This window comes from Phocoena phocoena, chromosome 8 (genome assembly GCF_963924675.1).
Source record: "Phocoena phocoena chromosome 8, mPhoPho1.1, whole genome shotgun sequence".
NCBI classification, from domain to species: domain Eukaryota; kingdom Metazoa; phylum Chordata; class Mammalia; order Artiodactyla; family Phocoenidae; genus Phocoena; species Phocoena phocoena.
In genome coordinates, this window is record NC_089226.1 from 103,943,978 (window position 1) to 103,960,668 (window position 16,691).

Here is a 16,691-nt window from a genome sequence, read left to right on the forward strand (position 1 = left end):
CCTTTGTTCCACCTGGCGAACATCACTGCTGCAAGCCTCTGACAGGGGCCACGTGTTGGCCATGGTCCCCATCCTCCAGGCAGTGGCGCAGAAGATACCAATCCATGTAAACAATGGAAGTAGAGGCTGGACCATATGTCCCATGACAGCCTAGAGGAGAAATCCAAACTGCACATCAGTGAAGGCTTAATGGAAAAGGTGACCACCTGGGCTTCCCTGGTGGTGCAGTGGTTGAGAGTCCGCCTGTCGATGCGGGGGACGTGGGTTCGTGCCCTGGTCCGGGAGGGTCCCACATGCCGCGGAGCGGCTGGGCCTGTGAGCCACGGCCGCTGAGCCTGCGCGTCCGGAGCCTGTGCTTTGCAACAGGAGAGGCCACGGCAGTGAGAGGCCCGCATACAGCAAAAAAAAAAAAAAAAAAAGGTGATCACATGTGTCTTGGAGGTTGGGGACGATACAGAAAGGTGGGGGTGGTGAACTTACTAAAATCCACTTCCTAAATATCTCCCCAAGTACCTTCAAGGCAAAGCCCAGATGCACTTCTAAGGGCTCCATCATTTGGAATTTCTTGGTTATAAGTGAGGAAACCTATTTCAAATTTGCCTACAGCAAAGGGGACTTCGTAGGCTTGAGTAATTAAGAAGCCCAGAATACAGTAGCTTCAGGCACAGCTGGATCCAGCTGCTTAGACAGTATTCTCAGAAATTTCTCTCTCTGTCTCTTGGCTCAGCTCTCTTTGACTTCACCCACAGCAGGCTGCTCTCACGTACATGTCCAGTGGTAGATGTTAGCTGTTGGCTGGGGCCTCGGCTGGGGCTGTCAACCAAAACACACAGCCTGATAGCCACCAGCTGGGCCATTCCAGCAAAGAGAGCCCTCTTCTCCCCGAAGTAGTGTCTTAACGTCTGGGAGTGGCTCAGGTTTCTCTGTTTCGGGTCCTTGTGGTTAAGGGACCCTGGTCCCAAGCCTACCTCACAGCCAGGTGGACTCACAGCCAGGTGGACCCACCACCTGGACTCGGGGTGGTTGTGAGGGGGTGGTTCTCAAAAGAAAACTGGCGTCTGTTACCAGGTGAGGGGGATACAGATGCAGCATTAAGAGAAGCATCCAGGCCCCTGTGAGGACCTTTGTAACCCCGTCCTCCCTTCCACACCCACCTCCCACCTCCCAGCCTCCCACTTAGACTTTGGGCTGCAGCCACGCTCAACAGCTTCCAATTCCCTGAAAACCCCATGTTCTCACCTACCCCCTCCAGGCCTTTGCACGGTCTGTTCCCCATTCCCGCTTGGAATGTCTTCCCTCCCCTCTAGCTGTTCCACTGATGAACCCTAATCGTCCTGTAGGTCAGGCTTGGACCTCACCTTCCCAGGACCTCTCCCTGTCTCCCCACAGCCTCTTTGCTCATCAGCACGCCCAGTAACTTCCCAGTTATTTTTCTGTTGACTTCAAGCTCCTTGAGAGGAGGAACTCTGTGTTTCATTCACCGGTGCCTTCCCGGCAGCTCTCCCTTCGTTGATCCTCAGATACCAAGCAAAGGAGGACAGGTCGGGAACAGCACTCCTGGTGGAGGGAACAGCAGGAGCCGAAGCAAGGTGGTGGGAAGGTTTAGGGAGCAGCACATACGTAGTGCGATTTGACTAGGGAAGAGGATAAGGGTTCCAGGGAACAGGAGGGGATCACACGGGGATGTGAGCTGGGCCTCTAGGACGCAGCAGAGGACAGTGGTTAAGAGTGTGGCTCTGCAGCCAGGCTGCCTGACGTAACAAACGCCCCCGTTTGTTTAGTGATACAAAGCCACCTTTTCATGCTCCTGGGCTCTGTGGGTCAGGAATTTGGATGAGGCATGCTAGGAACAGCATGTCTCTGGATGACAATGTCTGAGGCCTCAGCTGGGAAGACTTAGAGGTGGCAGGTGACTCAACAGCTAGGGGCTGCATCCTCTGCCTGCTCACCGACTCACACGTCCAGTGGTAGATGTTAGCTGTTGGCTGGGGCCTCAGCTGGGGCTGTCAACCAGAGCACCTTACACAGCATCTTCACATTGCTCGTGGTGGCTGGGCTCCAGAGCGAACACCCCGAGAGAGCCAGGCAGACGCCGTGTCGCCGTTTGTGACCTAGCCTCGGCAGTCACATGGCGTCACTTCTGCTGTAGCCACAAGCCTGCCTGCCCCACTTCAAGAGGAGAAGTCCTGATAGGAGAAGTCACTTTGGGAGATGGGAGATACTGTGGCCATCTTTTCTTTTTTCTTAAATATAAGCTAGAAGTATGTTGTATGGATCAGAGACAACAGGCAAAATACAACAGTGTTAATATCCCATTGTGGACTTCCTGGTGGCGCAGGGGTTAAGAATCCGCCTGCCAATGCAGGGGACACGGGTTCGAGCCCTGGTCCGGGAAGATCCCACATGCCGTGGAGCAACTAAGCCCGTGCGCCACAGCTACTGAGCCTGCGCTCTAGAGCCTGCGAGCCACAGCTACTGAAGCCTGCACTCTAGAGCCTGCGAGCCACAGCTACTGAAGCCCACATGCCTAGAGCCCATGCTCTGCACCAAGAGAAGCCGCCGCAATGAGAAGCCCGCGCACCACGACAAAGGCTCGCCACAACTAGAGAAAGCCCACGTGCAGCAACAAAGACCCAACACGGCGAAAAAAATAAAATCCTTTAAAAAAAAATATCCCATTGCTTCTGTAACAAATCGCCACAAATTTAATGGCATAAAACAACACAAATCTATTCTGTTACAGTTCTGGAGGTCCAAAGTCTAAAAGAAGACTCCAGTTCCTTCTGGAGCCTTCAGGGGAAATCTGTTGCCTTGCCTCTTTCTGTCTCTAGAAGCTGCCTGCATTCCTCGGCCTGTGGCCCTTTCCTCACATGTCTCCCTCTTCTTTCTTCTCTCATCACATCTCCTACCTCCCTTCACCCTCCTGTCTCCTCCTTATAAGGACTCTTGTGATTACATCTAGGGTATGGCTAGCTTTTTAAATACAATCTGCCACACTGGGTTTGAATCCGACTCTGCTACTTGCTGCTGTGTGACCTTCAAAAACTGACTTAACCTCTCCGTGCCTTAGCTTCCCCATCTGTAGAATAGAGATAATAATTTCCCACTCCCCACAGAGCTGATGCAAGGCTCAAATGAGTTAACATGAGTTAGAACATTTCACGTAACATAACATTGGGTTGGCCAAACAGTTCGTTTGGGTTTTTCTGTAAGGTGGTACGGAAAAAGCCGAACGACCTTTTGGCCAACCCAATATCTATATTTTTGAAGATGAAAGTTTATACTAATTTCTGTGGGCAGTGGGGAGCCATTGAAGATCTTAGAGTAAAGGAGTGTCACAGCGAGAAGCCTGCTGGGGTGTCTTATATTAGCCTTTTCCCTGAGCCATCCTTTTTCCCTCAGAGCCTATTTTGGACTCCGAAATGAATTCCAAGCTGAAGAGCTATGAATTCCAGGGAAGCAATTTCCGGGTGACCCGGGGAGACTATGCACCCATCCTCCGGAAGGTAGTGGAGCACCTGGAGAAAGCCAAGGTAGGGCTGGCTAGGGGCTGAGGTGCTTCTCCAGGCCCCTCTGGGCAGCAAAGGTGGGTATGGGGATGGGTGGGTAGCCTGAGGCTGACCAACCCTTGCTCACCCCCAGGCCTATGCAGCCACCAGCCACCAGGAGCAGATGCTGGCCCAGTACATAGAAAGCTTCACCCATGGCTCTATCGAGGCCCACAAGAAGGGCTCTCGCTTCTGGATCCAGGACAAAGCCCCCATTGTGGAGAGGTGAGGCGCCAGCCTTCACCCCGCCCTGTCCCCTCCCCCCGCCCCGCCTCCATCTCAGCCCTTCTCTCCCCCAGTTACATCGGGTTCATCGAGAGCTACCGAGACCCCTTTGGCTCCCGCGGAGAGTTTGAAGGTAACTTCTGGGAGGTGGGCGGTCGGATGGAAACCCTTACCCTTGTCCCCTGAGGACTCTCCCCTCCCCGCTCCTCCCTCAGCAGTAATAATAACAATGACAACAGCCATTGATGATTTGCCATGTACTTGGACACGTAGCTCATTTTGACACCATCATCCTATGAGAATGTCTCTCCTCACTTCACAGATGTGGGAACTGAGGCACAGGTGGTGGGTGGCCTAGCCGAGGCACCTTGGCTCTGAGCCACTTTGCTGTGCTGCCTCTCGTGTCTGGTCCAGGCATAGGCTCCAGCTTTGTCACTTAATGGCCGTGTGACCTTGAGCCACTTAACCCCACCTCTGCGCATCCGTCACTCCTTTTTGGGTGTCGTGGGAAGTGAGGTATTATATGCAGACGGCTCAGCACAATGCCAGGCATGGAAACGGTGCTGAGTTGATGGGAGCAGAATTAACACTGGGACTACGAACTTGACTCGGCTGCTGTCATCTCAGGACAGGTGGCAGGCTGCCTCCGCCCTTGTGTCCAAGCCCCCATGGGACCCACTAGTGCAGGGCAGGGCATCCAGCCTGAGGATTTAGACTTGTTTCTGCCAAGCTTTATCCTCCCCAGCCCCTGGATGTAGAGTCTGGAGCATCCAGCTGCCAAAAGCCCGCGAGATTAGCCTTGGAGGAGAGAGGAAAGCCCCGACAGCCCATGAGGGCTTGGATCTGAGCCCAGAGGTCCAGGCCCAGGGACAAGGCAGAAGGGACAGGCAGTCCAGGGGCCGGAGGGTGAGACAGGTGTGCATACTCACAGCTTTCCTGCCTGAGTCCTGATTTGCCAGGCCTGCTCTGAGGGCCAAGACCCCAGGGCCTCCTCAGCAGCCTCAGTCTCAGAGGTCCCCCCCTTTTTACATAACTCATTGTGATTATTAGAAAAGTAGTCTCAGTTCGTGGTCAAAAATTATGAAAATGCAGACCAAAAAAAATCAACTGTGATTGTACCCACCCCAAGGTTAAAATTTGGAATGTACTTTTTGTCTTCTGTTTTTATATAGTGCTATGCTTAAAAACGTGTGTGTGTGATTTAAAATCTGCATTGGTTGCAAGTAATTGGAACAGTACAGACGTATGTAGGATAAAATATGAAATCCCTCCTTTACTATCCTCTCCTATGTCACACCCCTCCTGAGATCACCACAGCTCGCAGTTGAGTACAGGTCCTTCCAGGCCTTTGTCGAAGCATTCACACACACACACACACACACATTCCTTTTTTTTTTTTTTTTAAATAAGTTTATTTATTTTTGGCTGCGTTGGGTCTTCATTGTGGCACGCAGACTTTTCATTGTGGTGGCTTCTCTTGTCGTGGAGCACGGGCTCTAGGCGTGCGGGCTTCAGTAATTGTGGCTTGTGGGCTCAGTAGTTGTGGCTCGCGGGCTCTAGAGCGTAAGCTCAGGAGTTGTGGCGCACGGGCTTAGTTGCTCCGTGGCATGTGGGATATTCCCAGACCAGGGCTCGAACCCGTGTCCCCTGCATTGGCAAGCTGATTCTTAACCACTGCGCCACCAGGGTAGTCCCCACGCGTTCCTTTTAACTCATCCAGGTAAATGAGATTATATTCTCATTCCGTGTATTGTTCTGTCACTTGGTTTTTTTCACTTAATCATGTACCGTGGATATTTTTCCTATCGGTATATATAGACCTACCACATTCTTTTTAATAGGTGTATAGTATTCACAATATATCATAAATAATTCCCCACAGCATTTGATACTGTACTACATATCTAACAGCTGCATGGCATGCCATCACATAGCTGCCCCCTGATTTATTTAATAATCCCCAATCATTGGACATTTATTTAGGTCGCTTTTCCTTCTTTGCTATTTTAATCATCTTCTCTTCCTGCCCTGGTGTGATGATTTCATCAGACAGAGCGAATCCAGATGGAGAGGCATTGCCAAGCCCATCCCTCGGCCAGGTTAAGGTTGACCCCTTCCTCAGTCTAGGTCAGGCCTTTCCAGGGCACAGTCCCTGCAGGGTTAGCAGGAATTACATTAAGAAGGATTTGTTGCTGAGCAGCCGGGAGTCTCTGCTTACAGGACTCTTCAGTACCTTTAACGTGCAAATGTGCATTGCGAACCTTTAAGAAGATGGAGGTAGAGTGTATAGTTTTGCCCAGACTTATCTGACCAGGGAGCTCTTTCTTTATGAAGGCTCTCATAGAAAATGTGTTCTATGGAGTACAGTTTTGGAAATTGTACTGCTTTGAGCCAGGAACTCTAACTGCACTGAATCTGAAAGGATCAGTCCCAGCCGCCTGTGCAGCAGCCTCCCTCACCACCACATAAGCCAGGTGCACTAGCCGTGCAGGACAGTTCACAGTTCCCCCAAAAAGGAGAGCGTCTTTTTTTGTTCATGTCGTCCCTTCCACTGGGCATCTGATCCTTTCCCCATCATCCCCTATGTACTCCCCACAATCTCCTTTAAGATCCACCTCAGGTATTACTCAGCAAAGCTTCCTCTCTGTACCCCACCCATCCCAAAACAGTGACCTCGTGGAGGCAGGGCCCAGGGCTGGGTCACTGTTCTCCCGAGTGGCCAGCACAGGGTCACTGTGCACAGCAGGCATTCAATACCTACATGACGGCTGGAGGGTTAGAGGGGTTGAGGAGGGTGTGGGATCCCTTCCAAACCCTGCCAACCCACAGCCCACTCTGTCCCCCGACAGGCTTTGTGGCCATGGTGAACAAGGCCATGAGTGCCAAGTTTGAGTGGCTAGTGGCAAGTGCGGAACAGCTGTTGAAGGAGCTTCCCTGGCCCCCAGCCTTCGAGAAGGACAAGTTCCTCACCCCCGACTTCACCTCCCTGGATGTTCTCACCTTTGCTGGCTCCGGCATCCCTGCCGGCATCAACATCCCCAACTGTGAGCTTCCGTAGGCCCTGCCCCTCGAACACGACAGGATGGCCCAAACCCCCAGGAGACCCCACTGAGAGTCGCACCCTCCGCCTCCACACACTCGCCCTGGCCACAAATCACCCTGCTCCGCTCACCATCCCGGCCTGTCCCTCTTGTCCAGACTCCTCGTCTGTGACCCTTGACCTTTGCCCCTTCTCCCTGGTCCCCGCCCTCACCTTCTCCAGATGACGACCTAAGGCAGACGGAAGGCTTTAAGAACGTGTCGCTGGGGAACGTGCTGGCCGTGGCCTATGCCACACAGCGGGAGAAGCTCACCTTCCTGGAGGAGGAGGACAAGGTGGGCACCGGCAGCCCGAGGGCCGGCGCTGGGCCTGGCCTGACCTCAGCTGATGCAGGAAGGCGGACAGGCCAGTGCAGAGGAGAGGAAAGAACACGGCTTCGGGCCTGGCTCTGCTGCTTCCCTGCTTGTGACCTTTGACCTTGTGTCTTTGGATCCTGTTTCCCCAGCTGGCAAACAGTGGAGGCAGCCCCTTCTTCGCAGGTTGCTGCAAGGATGGGATGGGCTTTGCGGTGCCCAGTGTAGTAGGCCTTTAGCAAATGTGTGCATCACGATGGGCCCTCGGCCTGGCACAGGGGATGTGGGCAGGCCGTGTGGCCGTGGTGGGACAGTGGGCAGCGTGGGTCTCCGCTTGTCTCGGCAGGACCTGTACATCCGCTGGAAGGGACCCTCCTTTGATGTGCAGGTGGGGCTGCACGAGCTGTTGGGCCACGGCAGCGGCAAGCTCTTCGTGCAGGTAAGAACACGGGGCTGGCTCTGGTGCCCGCAGGAGCCTCTGCAGAGCCAGGCCTACGGCTCCCCTCCTTCACAGTCAGCCCCTCAGGGGTGAAGCCGCTCCAGTCTTGGCCCTCAGTGTCTCAGCCTCCCCCAAGAGTCCCAGGATTGAGTGGGACCTGTAGGACTGTCCAGCTAAGGTACCCCCACAGGAAGAATTGCTTGGCTCAGGCCAGGGAAGCCTGCCCTGAGGGTGTGACCCAGGCAGCCCCAGGGCTAGAGAGGCCAGGAGGGGCAGTGTCTGGAGCCCCTAGTCCTAAGGCTGCAGCACTGTCTGTCTTTGCACTGCTGTTCCCTGGAGCCTGTACCTTTCCAGGTATTGAAGGGGGCCCCTTCTCCCCAGAGCTGCCCCTTCCTCCTGGCCAGCCAAAGTGGCTGGAGCGCCCTCAGCACCCATTCAGGGAATATGAGAAGACAGACAGCCTTTCTGGCAGGCCGGGAAGAGCCCATTGTGGACCCCCAGCCCGGAGCTGCATGGATGACATGACTGGGGGGGGGGGGGCAGGGCTGTCAGAGAGTGCAATGTTGGGCCTGCTCCTTGTGGGGTGGAGCTGCCTCCCCGAATGGGGACGGGCTGGGCCTGGAAGTCAGGAGGATCCAGAGAGCAGCTGATGGGGGAACAGCTTGGCATTGGGCTTTGTCCAGGCTTTGAAGTCCCAGGGAAGCGGGGACACATGTGGCCCCTCGGTGGCCTTGCACAAGACAGTTCCCCTTCCTGAGCCTCAGCTGGCCCATCTGTAAAATGGGGTTCCCGACTCCCATGGTATGGCTTTTGTGAGGAATAAAGGCAAAGCCCTGGGATTTGCTTGGCACTCGATAAGCCCTCTGAAAATGGGTGTTATTGTTAAGAGACAGTGTACACAGACATTATGTGCTCTGATTCCGCTTTGGGGTTCTTAGTCTCTGAGCCTTAGTTTCCTCCTCTGTGAAGCGGGGTAGTAATAGAATGTTCCTTGGAGGCTGGTTGCAAGGGTGAAATAGATGGTGCACGAAAGACTCTTGGCACATGGAGAGGACGGTGAGGGTGATGCTTCTGAGGCAGAGAGTCACATGCTGTGACCTCCTCTGCCAGCAGAGGGGCCAGGAAGGTGAGGAGCGGCCAGGCCTTCTGGTCCACCCACTGGGACATCTCCAGCTGGGCTCTGGAGATACTGAGTCCAAGTCTTCATGTGACTTTGGGCATGTGCCTCCCCATCTGGCCTGCAGTGTCACTCTGTGTGCAGGAGTAGGTGCCTGACGTTCTTCTACCTCCGGGGCTTCTGAGATGTGTCACAGGACAGGTTTGGAGGCGGCAGTGTGTCGGTGGACCTGCTGCTCCTGCCATCCACTCACTGCTCCCGGTCACCTTTCTGAGCCACTTGGATCCAGGGCTGAAGGCCTGGCCCAGGGCAGGGGCACCTTGCCCTCACCTGCCCCACATTCATGACCATTCTCCTGCAGGATGAGAAAGGAGCATTCAACTTTGACCAGGAGACAGTGATCAACCCAGAGACAGGGGAGCAGGTAAGGGTGGCCTCGGCGGAGCCTTGGGGTGCTGGGAGTGGGGTGGCCTATGGGGATGGCAGGCACCCCTAAGCTTGCTTCCTGGGCCTCCCCTCCCAGATTCAGAGCTGGTACCGGAGCGGGGAGACCTGGGACAGCAAGTTCAGCACTATCGCCTCCAGCTATGAAGAGTGCCGGGCAGAGAGCGTGGGCCTCTACCTCTGCCTCAACCCCCGAGTGCTGGAGTACGAGCAGCAGGCCTGGGTGGGGGGGACCTCCTCTGTGGATGGAGGGGTTGCTGGCAGGGAGGGCAGGGCCCGGGTAGCCTCTGACCCCCCTCCCCCCTGCCACTTCCCCTCCCTCCCCCACCCAGGATCTTTGGCTTTGAGGGGGCTGATGCAGAAGATGTGGTCTACGTAAACTGGCTCAACATGGTTCGGGCTGGACTGCTTGCTCTGGAGTTCTACACCCCTGAGGCCTCCAGCTGGAGACAGGTGGGGGCCAGGGGACCCCTCAGGAGGGAAGAGCCTTAGGTGGGGACCAAGATCAGGATTCTGGGTGTAGGGAAGGGACAACCGTACCTATGAGACGCATAAACTGGGTTGATCCCAGAGTCCACTGCATATAAGGGCAAGTCACGTCACTGTTGTGAGTCTCGGTGTCCCTGTCTGTGAAATGGGAGTGATAATCTCCTTGCCCACCTTTGAGGGTGAATCAGATGAGATGATTTTACTATGATCACTAACAGATGACTTGCATAGGACTTACTCTGTGCCACTTAGTTCTAAGCGCTTTATGTGATTAACCCATTTGTCCCCAGTGTCAACCCAGGAGGTAGGTACTGTTATTACCCTCATTTTAGAGATGAGGAAATTGAAGCACAAAGCGATTAAGTAACTTGCTGGTAACAGAACCAGAATTCAAATCCAAGCAGCCTGCCTCCAGAGCCATTAGGCTACACTGTTGGGTGATGAGATGTACGTTAGAGACAGGGTAAGCAATTGAAACCTTTTAAGAAGTCAAGTAAGTCTGTTTTGAGGAGGCAATATTGTGTCATCAAAAGAACACATGGAGACTTCCCTGGTGGCGCAGTGGTTGAGAGTCCGCCTGCCAATGCAGGAGACACAGGTTCGAGCCCTGGTCCAGGAAGATCCCACATGCCGTGGAGCAACTAAGCCCCTGTGCCACAACTACCAAGCCTGCTCTCTAGAGCCCACGAGCCACAACTACTGAGCCCACATGCCACAACTCCTGAAGCCCACATGCCTAGAGCCCGTGCTCCGCAACAAGAAAAGCCACTGCAATAAGAAGCCCACGCACCGCAACGAAATGTAGCCCCCGCTCACTGCAACTAAAGAAAGCCTGTGCGCAGCAACGAAGACCCAACACAGCCAAAAATAAATTTAAAATAAATAAATTTATTTTTTAAAAAAACACGTTTTTTTTTTTTTTTTTTTTTTTTTTTTGCGGTACACGGGCCTCTCACTGTTGTGGCCTCTCCCGTAGTGGAGCACAGGCTCCGTACGCGCAGGCTCAGTGGCCATGGCTCACGGGCCCAGCCGCTCCACGGCATATGGGATCTTCCCGGACCGGAGCACAAACCCCTGTCCCCTGCATCGGCAGGCGGACTCTCAACCACTGCACCACCAGGGAAGCCCTGAACACATGTTTTAGAGTCAGGAAACTTGGGTTAATCCTTGCTCTCTCCTACGAGCTGTGTGACCCTGAGCAAGTCACTTCACCTCTCTGGGCCTCTGTTTTGTCATCTGTAAACTGCGGATAACGGTGCCCTCTTGATCCCACTGTTGAATGCAAACAGGATTGTGGAGAAGAAAGTGCTCGGGGTCCTGGTGGCGAGGGCCCTCTGGGGGTAACTGTTGTCATGAAGGTGGGCTGTGGAGCAGCAGAGGGGATGGTGGGTGACAAGGGGGAACATGGGGCTCTGGGTCCTGCCTGGAAATGGCCTTCCTGTCTACCAGGGCAGCCTGCCCTCCCTTGTGAGAGGAGAAGGGAAGCATTTGAGGGGAGAGGAATAGGCACAAAAGGACCCACAGGCTAGGGAAGAATAAAACGACAATAATAATTGACAATTAGTGCACACATATGATATATCAGGCCTTGGAATGAGCTCTTGATACTTCTTGCCTCGGGGTTGCAAATGATTCCTTTCTCTTTGGCCCCGGCAGGCCCACATGCAGGCCCGGTTTGTGATCCTGAGGGTCTTGCTGGAGGCTGGCGAGGGACTTGTTACTGTCACTCCCACCACAGGCTCCGATGGGCGCCCAGATGCCCAGGTCCACCTTGACCGCAACAAGATCCGGACCGTGGGCAAGCCCGCCCTGGAGAGGTTCCTGCGGAGACTCCAGGTAAACAGGGGCCTCTCACCTTGGAGGCCCCCTCCAGCCTCACCCTGTCTCCCCACCCTGTAAAAGGGAAGGCTTCTTGGAGGAGGTGGTACTTAAGCTGGAATTTGAGTGCCAAGGAGGAACCAGCTATTAGAAGATCTGATAGCAGAAGAAACAAAGCGTAAAGCCTGGTCTTGGGACTGGAAGGAGCTTGGTGGGTTGAGAGACAGAAGGAGGAAGCCTGGAGCTTGGTGAGTGAAGGAGGGAGGGACAGTGGTCACTGCAGCCCTGACATCCCTCCCATGTAGGGATGTTTAGAGTCAGTAGACCTTTTGGGGTTCTGGTGCCAGTACTAACCAGCTGTGTAATTGGGGTAACATACTTTGCCTTGCTGGCCTCCACTTTTCTCATCTGTCAAATGAGGTACATCACCTGCCTCACCTGGTAGGAATTAAATGAAACAACATATATGTGGAACTCAGCGATAGAATGTCGTGTTATCCAAGCCAGTGTGACACAAAGTGTGGTCCAGAGACCAGCAGCAGCATCGCCCAGGACATGCAGATTCAAAGGCACCACCCCAGACCTCCTGATTCAGAAATTCTGAGTGCGGGGCCCTGGAACCTGCATGTTTACTAGCCTGCCAGGTGATTCTGACACTCAACAAAGCTGGAGGACCACCAATGGTGACCCACTCCTTACCGGGAAGTGCCTTCCATCAGAACAGGGTCCTGCTGGCTTTTTCAACCTGAAGAAGGCCCAGCCTTCAATTCAGCAAATATCTCTTTATGATTGTACTGCCACCTATTTCCAGAAGGGATGTTAGGCATTTTTCCTAAAAAGGTATGTTTGGCCATTAAAGGAAAATAAAATTAGAAATTAAAAATCATTAGATGCAAAACACAGTGCAGTGTCTTGGGTCAGATTCCGGAATAGATAAAAGACATTAGTGGGAAAACTAGTGAAATCTAAATAACGTCTAGAGTTTAGTTAATACAAATGTACCAATTTTGTAAGATGTTAACAACAGGCAAAACTGGGCCAGGGCCACACGGGAACTCTCTGTACTATCTTTGCAACTTTTCTGTAAATGTAAAATTATTCCAGAACAGTCTATTAATAATAATAATGTCACTAGATAAAGGAGTCAAATCTGCCAAATCTTCAGCCAGTACTGAACTGTGACCTAGCAGTGAGTGAACACAGCATTCCGTTCTAGAGATTGAAGCAGGGGGGTCTCTGTATGAGAGGAATCATTCAGCAGAATGGACAGTGTCTGCAGCAGTAGTTTTACAGAAGATACGGAATATGGAAGCATTTTTGGTGTTGCTGTTTCTTTTATTAGCCCCCAGGAAAAGCCAAGAGCAGAGCAAGGAGCCAGCCCCAGGGAAGATGAGGCTTTTCCATAGGGAAAGGCTTCAGCCATGGGTCACAAACAGTCATAGCTTTGGCCTACCCGTATTATAAAAGTTGGTGAGGTGAGATACAAATGTGTATTTCTAACTTCTTTGAAGGTCTGACATCAATAGACGTAATTCCCACGTGAATGATGGGCTGGAACTGAGCATCAGCCACTGCATTTGCACACTTGGACATTTGGACATGGCGTGACTCTCCAGTTTGCCGGGTCCACTACCTACCTGCCTTACTCACTTGTTCATGATAACACCTGGGTCCCGTCAGCACCCCTGTTGCCAACTCTTTGGTTTAAGCTCCTGGGGTCTAACCTGTCGACCTGATGAATGTGTGTTCACATTCTGGGTGTTAAATATCATGCAGAAGAGAGAAAGGTGAGGTGTTCTCTCTAACCTTCCCCCAGGAGTTCCCAGTCGGTTTTAATTACTCCAAAGCTAGGGAAAATCATTCTAACCCTGGGTCTAAGAGGGGGAGGCTTACCTGGAGGGTGCCCTAGTAGGAATCCTACTTTGCCACCTGCAAATTGGCAAAAGAAGTAAGGATCAGAGCCACGAAATGTCAGATATTTGGAAGAGAGCCACATAGACCTCCTAGCAATAATCTTTATAATCACTGAAACTAAAAATAGGCAGCTGAAACAGGGTTTAAACCCAGCTGAAGATAAAGGAAGTTATACAGCATGTAGCACAGAGACACAAAGCTAGGAAATTTAAGAGAGAGATTAAGAGACATGGAGGATAGTGTGAAAAGGTCTAATGTACATAAACTGAAGTTCCAAGAGGAAAGGAGAGAGAAAAGGTAAGAGAGGGAATATTAGAAGAGATAATGGCTGAGAATTTTATAGAACTGATTAAAGACCCAATTCATAAATCCAGGAAGCTCTAGAGATACCAAGAATGACAAGTGGAACCCCTGTCTAGAAACATCATAGAATGGGAATTCCCTGGTGGTCCAGTGGTTAGGACTCTGCGCTTCTATTTCAGGGGGCCCAGGTTCAGTCCCTGGTCGGGGAACTAAGATCCCACATACTGCGTAGCCAAAAAAAAAAAAGTGAAGGCAAAATAAGAGTAGAAATTTAAAGGGGGACATAACTGTAAATATAGCAGGAATTTATGGCAATAACTTTTCAACTTGGATGAATGGACAAATTCCTAGAAAAATAATAACATTAAAATTGACTCATGAATAGATAGCTTGAATAATCCTATAGCCATTACAGAAATTAAATCGGTGGTCTAAAATCTTCATACAAAAAATGCTAAGCTGGGACTTGCCTGGTGACGCAGTGGTTAAGTATCCACCTGCCAATGCAGGGGACACAGGTTCGAGCCCTGGTCTGGGAAGATCCCACGTGCTGCGGAGCAACTAAGCCCGTGTGCCACAACTACTGAGCCTGCGCTCTAGAGCCCGCAAGCTACAACTACTGAACCCCATGTGCCTAGAGCCCGTGCTCTGCAACAGGAGAAGCCACCGCAATGAGAAGCCTGCCGCATCACAACAAAGAATAGCCCCCCCTCGCCGCAACTAGAGAAAGCCCACACGCAGCAACGAAGACCCAACGCAGCCAAAGATAAATAATTAATTAATTTTTTAAAAATGCTAAGCTCACAGAGTTTTACAGACGAATCCTACGAAATATTCAAGTAACAGATGGTATCAATTTTATATAAACTCTTCCATACAATAGAAAAAGAGAGAATGTTCTCTACCTCCTTGTAAGTTGCCAGTTTAATCCTGATACCAAAATCGAAGATAGTTCAGGAAGGGAAAATGTAAATGCCAAAATTCTGAAACAAAATCTTAGATCAAATCCAGAAAATATCAATTTGGGTTTAATCCCAGAAATGAAAGGTTTATTTAACATCATAAAATATATTTATGAAAATCACCATATTAAAGGAGAAAAACCATGATCATCTCAATAGATTTAGAAAAAGCTCTTGAAAGTCAATATCTATTTATGATAAAAAACACTCAGGAAACTCAGAGTCAAAAAGAATTTCTTTTTTTTTTTTTTTCAAAAAGAATTTCTTTAACCGATAAGAGTTGTCAGTCGCTGTTAGACTGAGGAAAAAGTCCTGAGAGCAGGTGAGGGGATTAAGCAGAAATGGGGTCAGGAGGGTGGTGTACAAGCACACACACACTTTATTTCCCATCAAAACTCTTTATATATTGCAGTAGGCAATACATGTTTTTGTTAAAATCACAAGACAGGATCATCAGGCAGTATTTCCTTAGTGTTGAAGTTATAGTACAAAACATTCTGCGAACCAGAATATAAACATGCATGAGAACAGACTGTGATTACCGAAACATGCCAGGGACAAACTATAGTTAGAGAAACCGCAAGCAGCCTCACGGGCCAAGACTCATATCTTCTCTAATAATCTTTCGGGTCCTGTCAAGAATTAAGCAGGACTTTGCCATGCTTTAAGCTGCAAGAACTGTCAGCTTGCAGCTGGTTCCCGACAAAGAGTGTCTCAAAAAAAGAAAGTACAGTAAATGTCATTTGTTGAAACACTAGAACATTCCTTTTAAAATCAGGAAGAAGACAAATATACTTTCTATTTCCACTTCTGATCAACAGTGTACTGAAGGTCCTAGCTTTTAGAAGGAAACAAGAAAAACAAGTAAAAACTTTGGGCGTTAGAAAGGAAGAAACAAAACTCATCGTTTTGGGAATTCCCTGGCGTTTCAGTTGTTAGGACTGTGCTTCCACTGCAGGGGACACGGGTTCTATCCCTGGTCGGGGAACTAAGATCCCGTATGCCATGTGGGCTGCCAAAAAAAATTTTTTTTTTAATTAAAAAAAAGGGCTTCCCTGGTGGCGCAGTGATTGAGAGTCTGCCTGCTAATGCGGGGGACGTGGGTTCGTGCCCCGGTCCGGGAAGATCCCACATGCCGCGGAGCAGCTGGGCCCGTGAGCCATGGCCGCTGAGCCTGTGCGTCTGGAGAGACCACAGCAGTAAGAGGCCCGCGTACTGCAAAAAAAAAAAAAAAAATTAAAAAAAAAACCCTCGGGCTTCCCTGGTGGCGCAGTGTTTGGGAGTCTGCCTGCTGATGCGGGGGACGCGGGTTCGTGCCCCGGTCTGGGAAGATCCCATGTGCCGCGGAGCGGCTGGGCCCGTGAGCCATGGCCGCTGAGCCTGCGCATCCGGAGCCTGTGCTCCGCAACGGGAGAGGCCACGACAGTGAGGGGCCTGCGTACTGCAAAAAACAAACAAACAAAAAAAAACCCATCGTCTTGCAGATGATATGACTGTCTATGTAGGCAAGCCAAAAGAATCTATAAATTATTGAAAGTAATAAAAGAGTTCAGCAAGGTTGAATAAAGGCCCAAGAGGGTTTTTCATGGAACTCTACAAGCTGATGGTAAAATTTAAATGGAAGCATAAAGGACCATGAATCAGAGCCAAAACACTCTTGAGGCAAAACAGGTTGGGAACTTGTTCCACCAGATATCAAATTTTATTCTGAGACTTATAAATTCAGTGTGGCACTGGGGCAGGAATAGACAAATTGACCAGTGGAACAGAACCAAGAGCTTTGATTGTTTGGTATATGACAGAAGTGGTGTTGCGGACCACTGGGGAAGGAGGGACCATTTAATAGTGGCCCTGGGACAATAGATTATCCTTATGGAGAGACACTTTGGATTTCTACTTTATACCACACAAAGAATTCAATCCCAGAGAGATTAAAGGCTTACACGTGAATGGCAAAGTTTTAAACTGAGAAAAGAATATCTTTATGACCTCGGGGTAGAGGAGAATTTCTCCCCATACAAGAAGCACAGGCCATCAAG

General features: G+C 51.0%; 1 protein-coding gene across 2 annotated transcripts in view; it reads left to right on the plus strand.

The window, feature by feature from the left end:
* Positions 1–16,691, plus strand: part of DPP3 (dipeptidyl peptidase 3) — a 34,713-nt gene that overhangs the window by 12,921 nt on the left and 5,101 nt on the right. For both annotated transcript variants that reach the window (XM_065882517.1, XM_065882518.1), the window contains 10 exons: positions 3,403–3,533; positions 3,643–3,773; positions 3,848–3,906; positions 6,623–6,817; positions 7,036–7,148; positions 7,513–7,605; positions 9,084–9,146; positions 9,246–9,370; positions 9,499–9,619; positions 11,312–11,491. In XM_065882517.1, the coding sequence (XP_065738589.1) occupies positions 3,403–3,533; positions 3,643–3,773; positions 3,848–3,906; positions 6,623–6,817; positions 7,036–7,148; positions 7,513–7,605; positions 9,084–9,146; positions 9,246–9,370; positions 9,499–9,619; positions 11,312–11,491 (1,211 nt within the window). The remainder of the gene's footprint in view (positions 1–3,402; positions 3,534–3,642; positions 3,774–3,847; positions 3,907–6,622; positions 6,818–7,035; positions 7,149–7,512; positions 7,606–9,083; positions 9,147–9,245; positions 9,371–9,498; positions 9,620–11,311; positions 11,492–16,691) is intronic.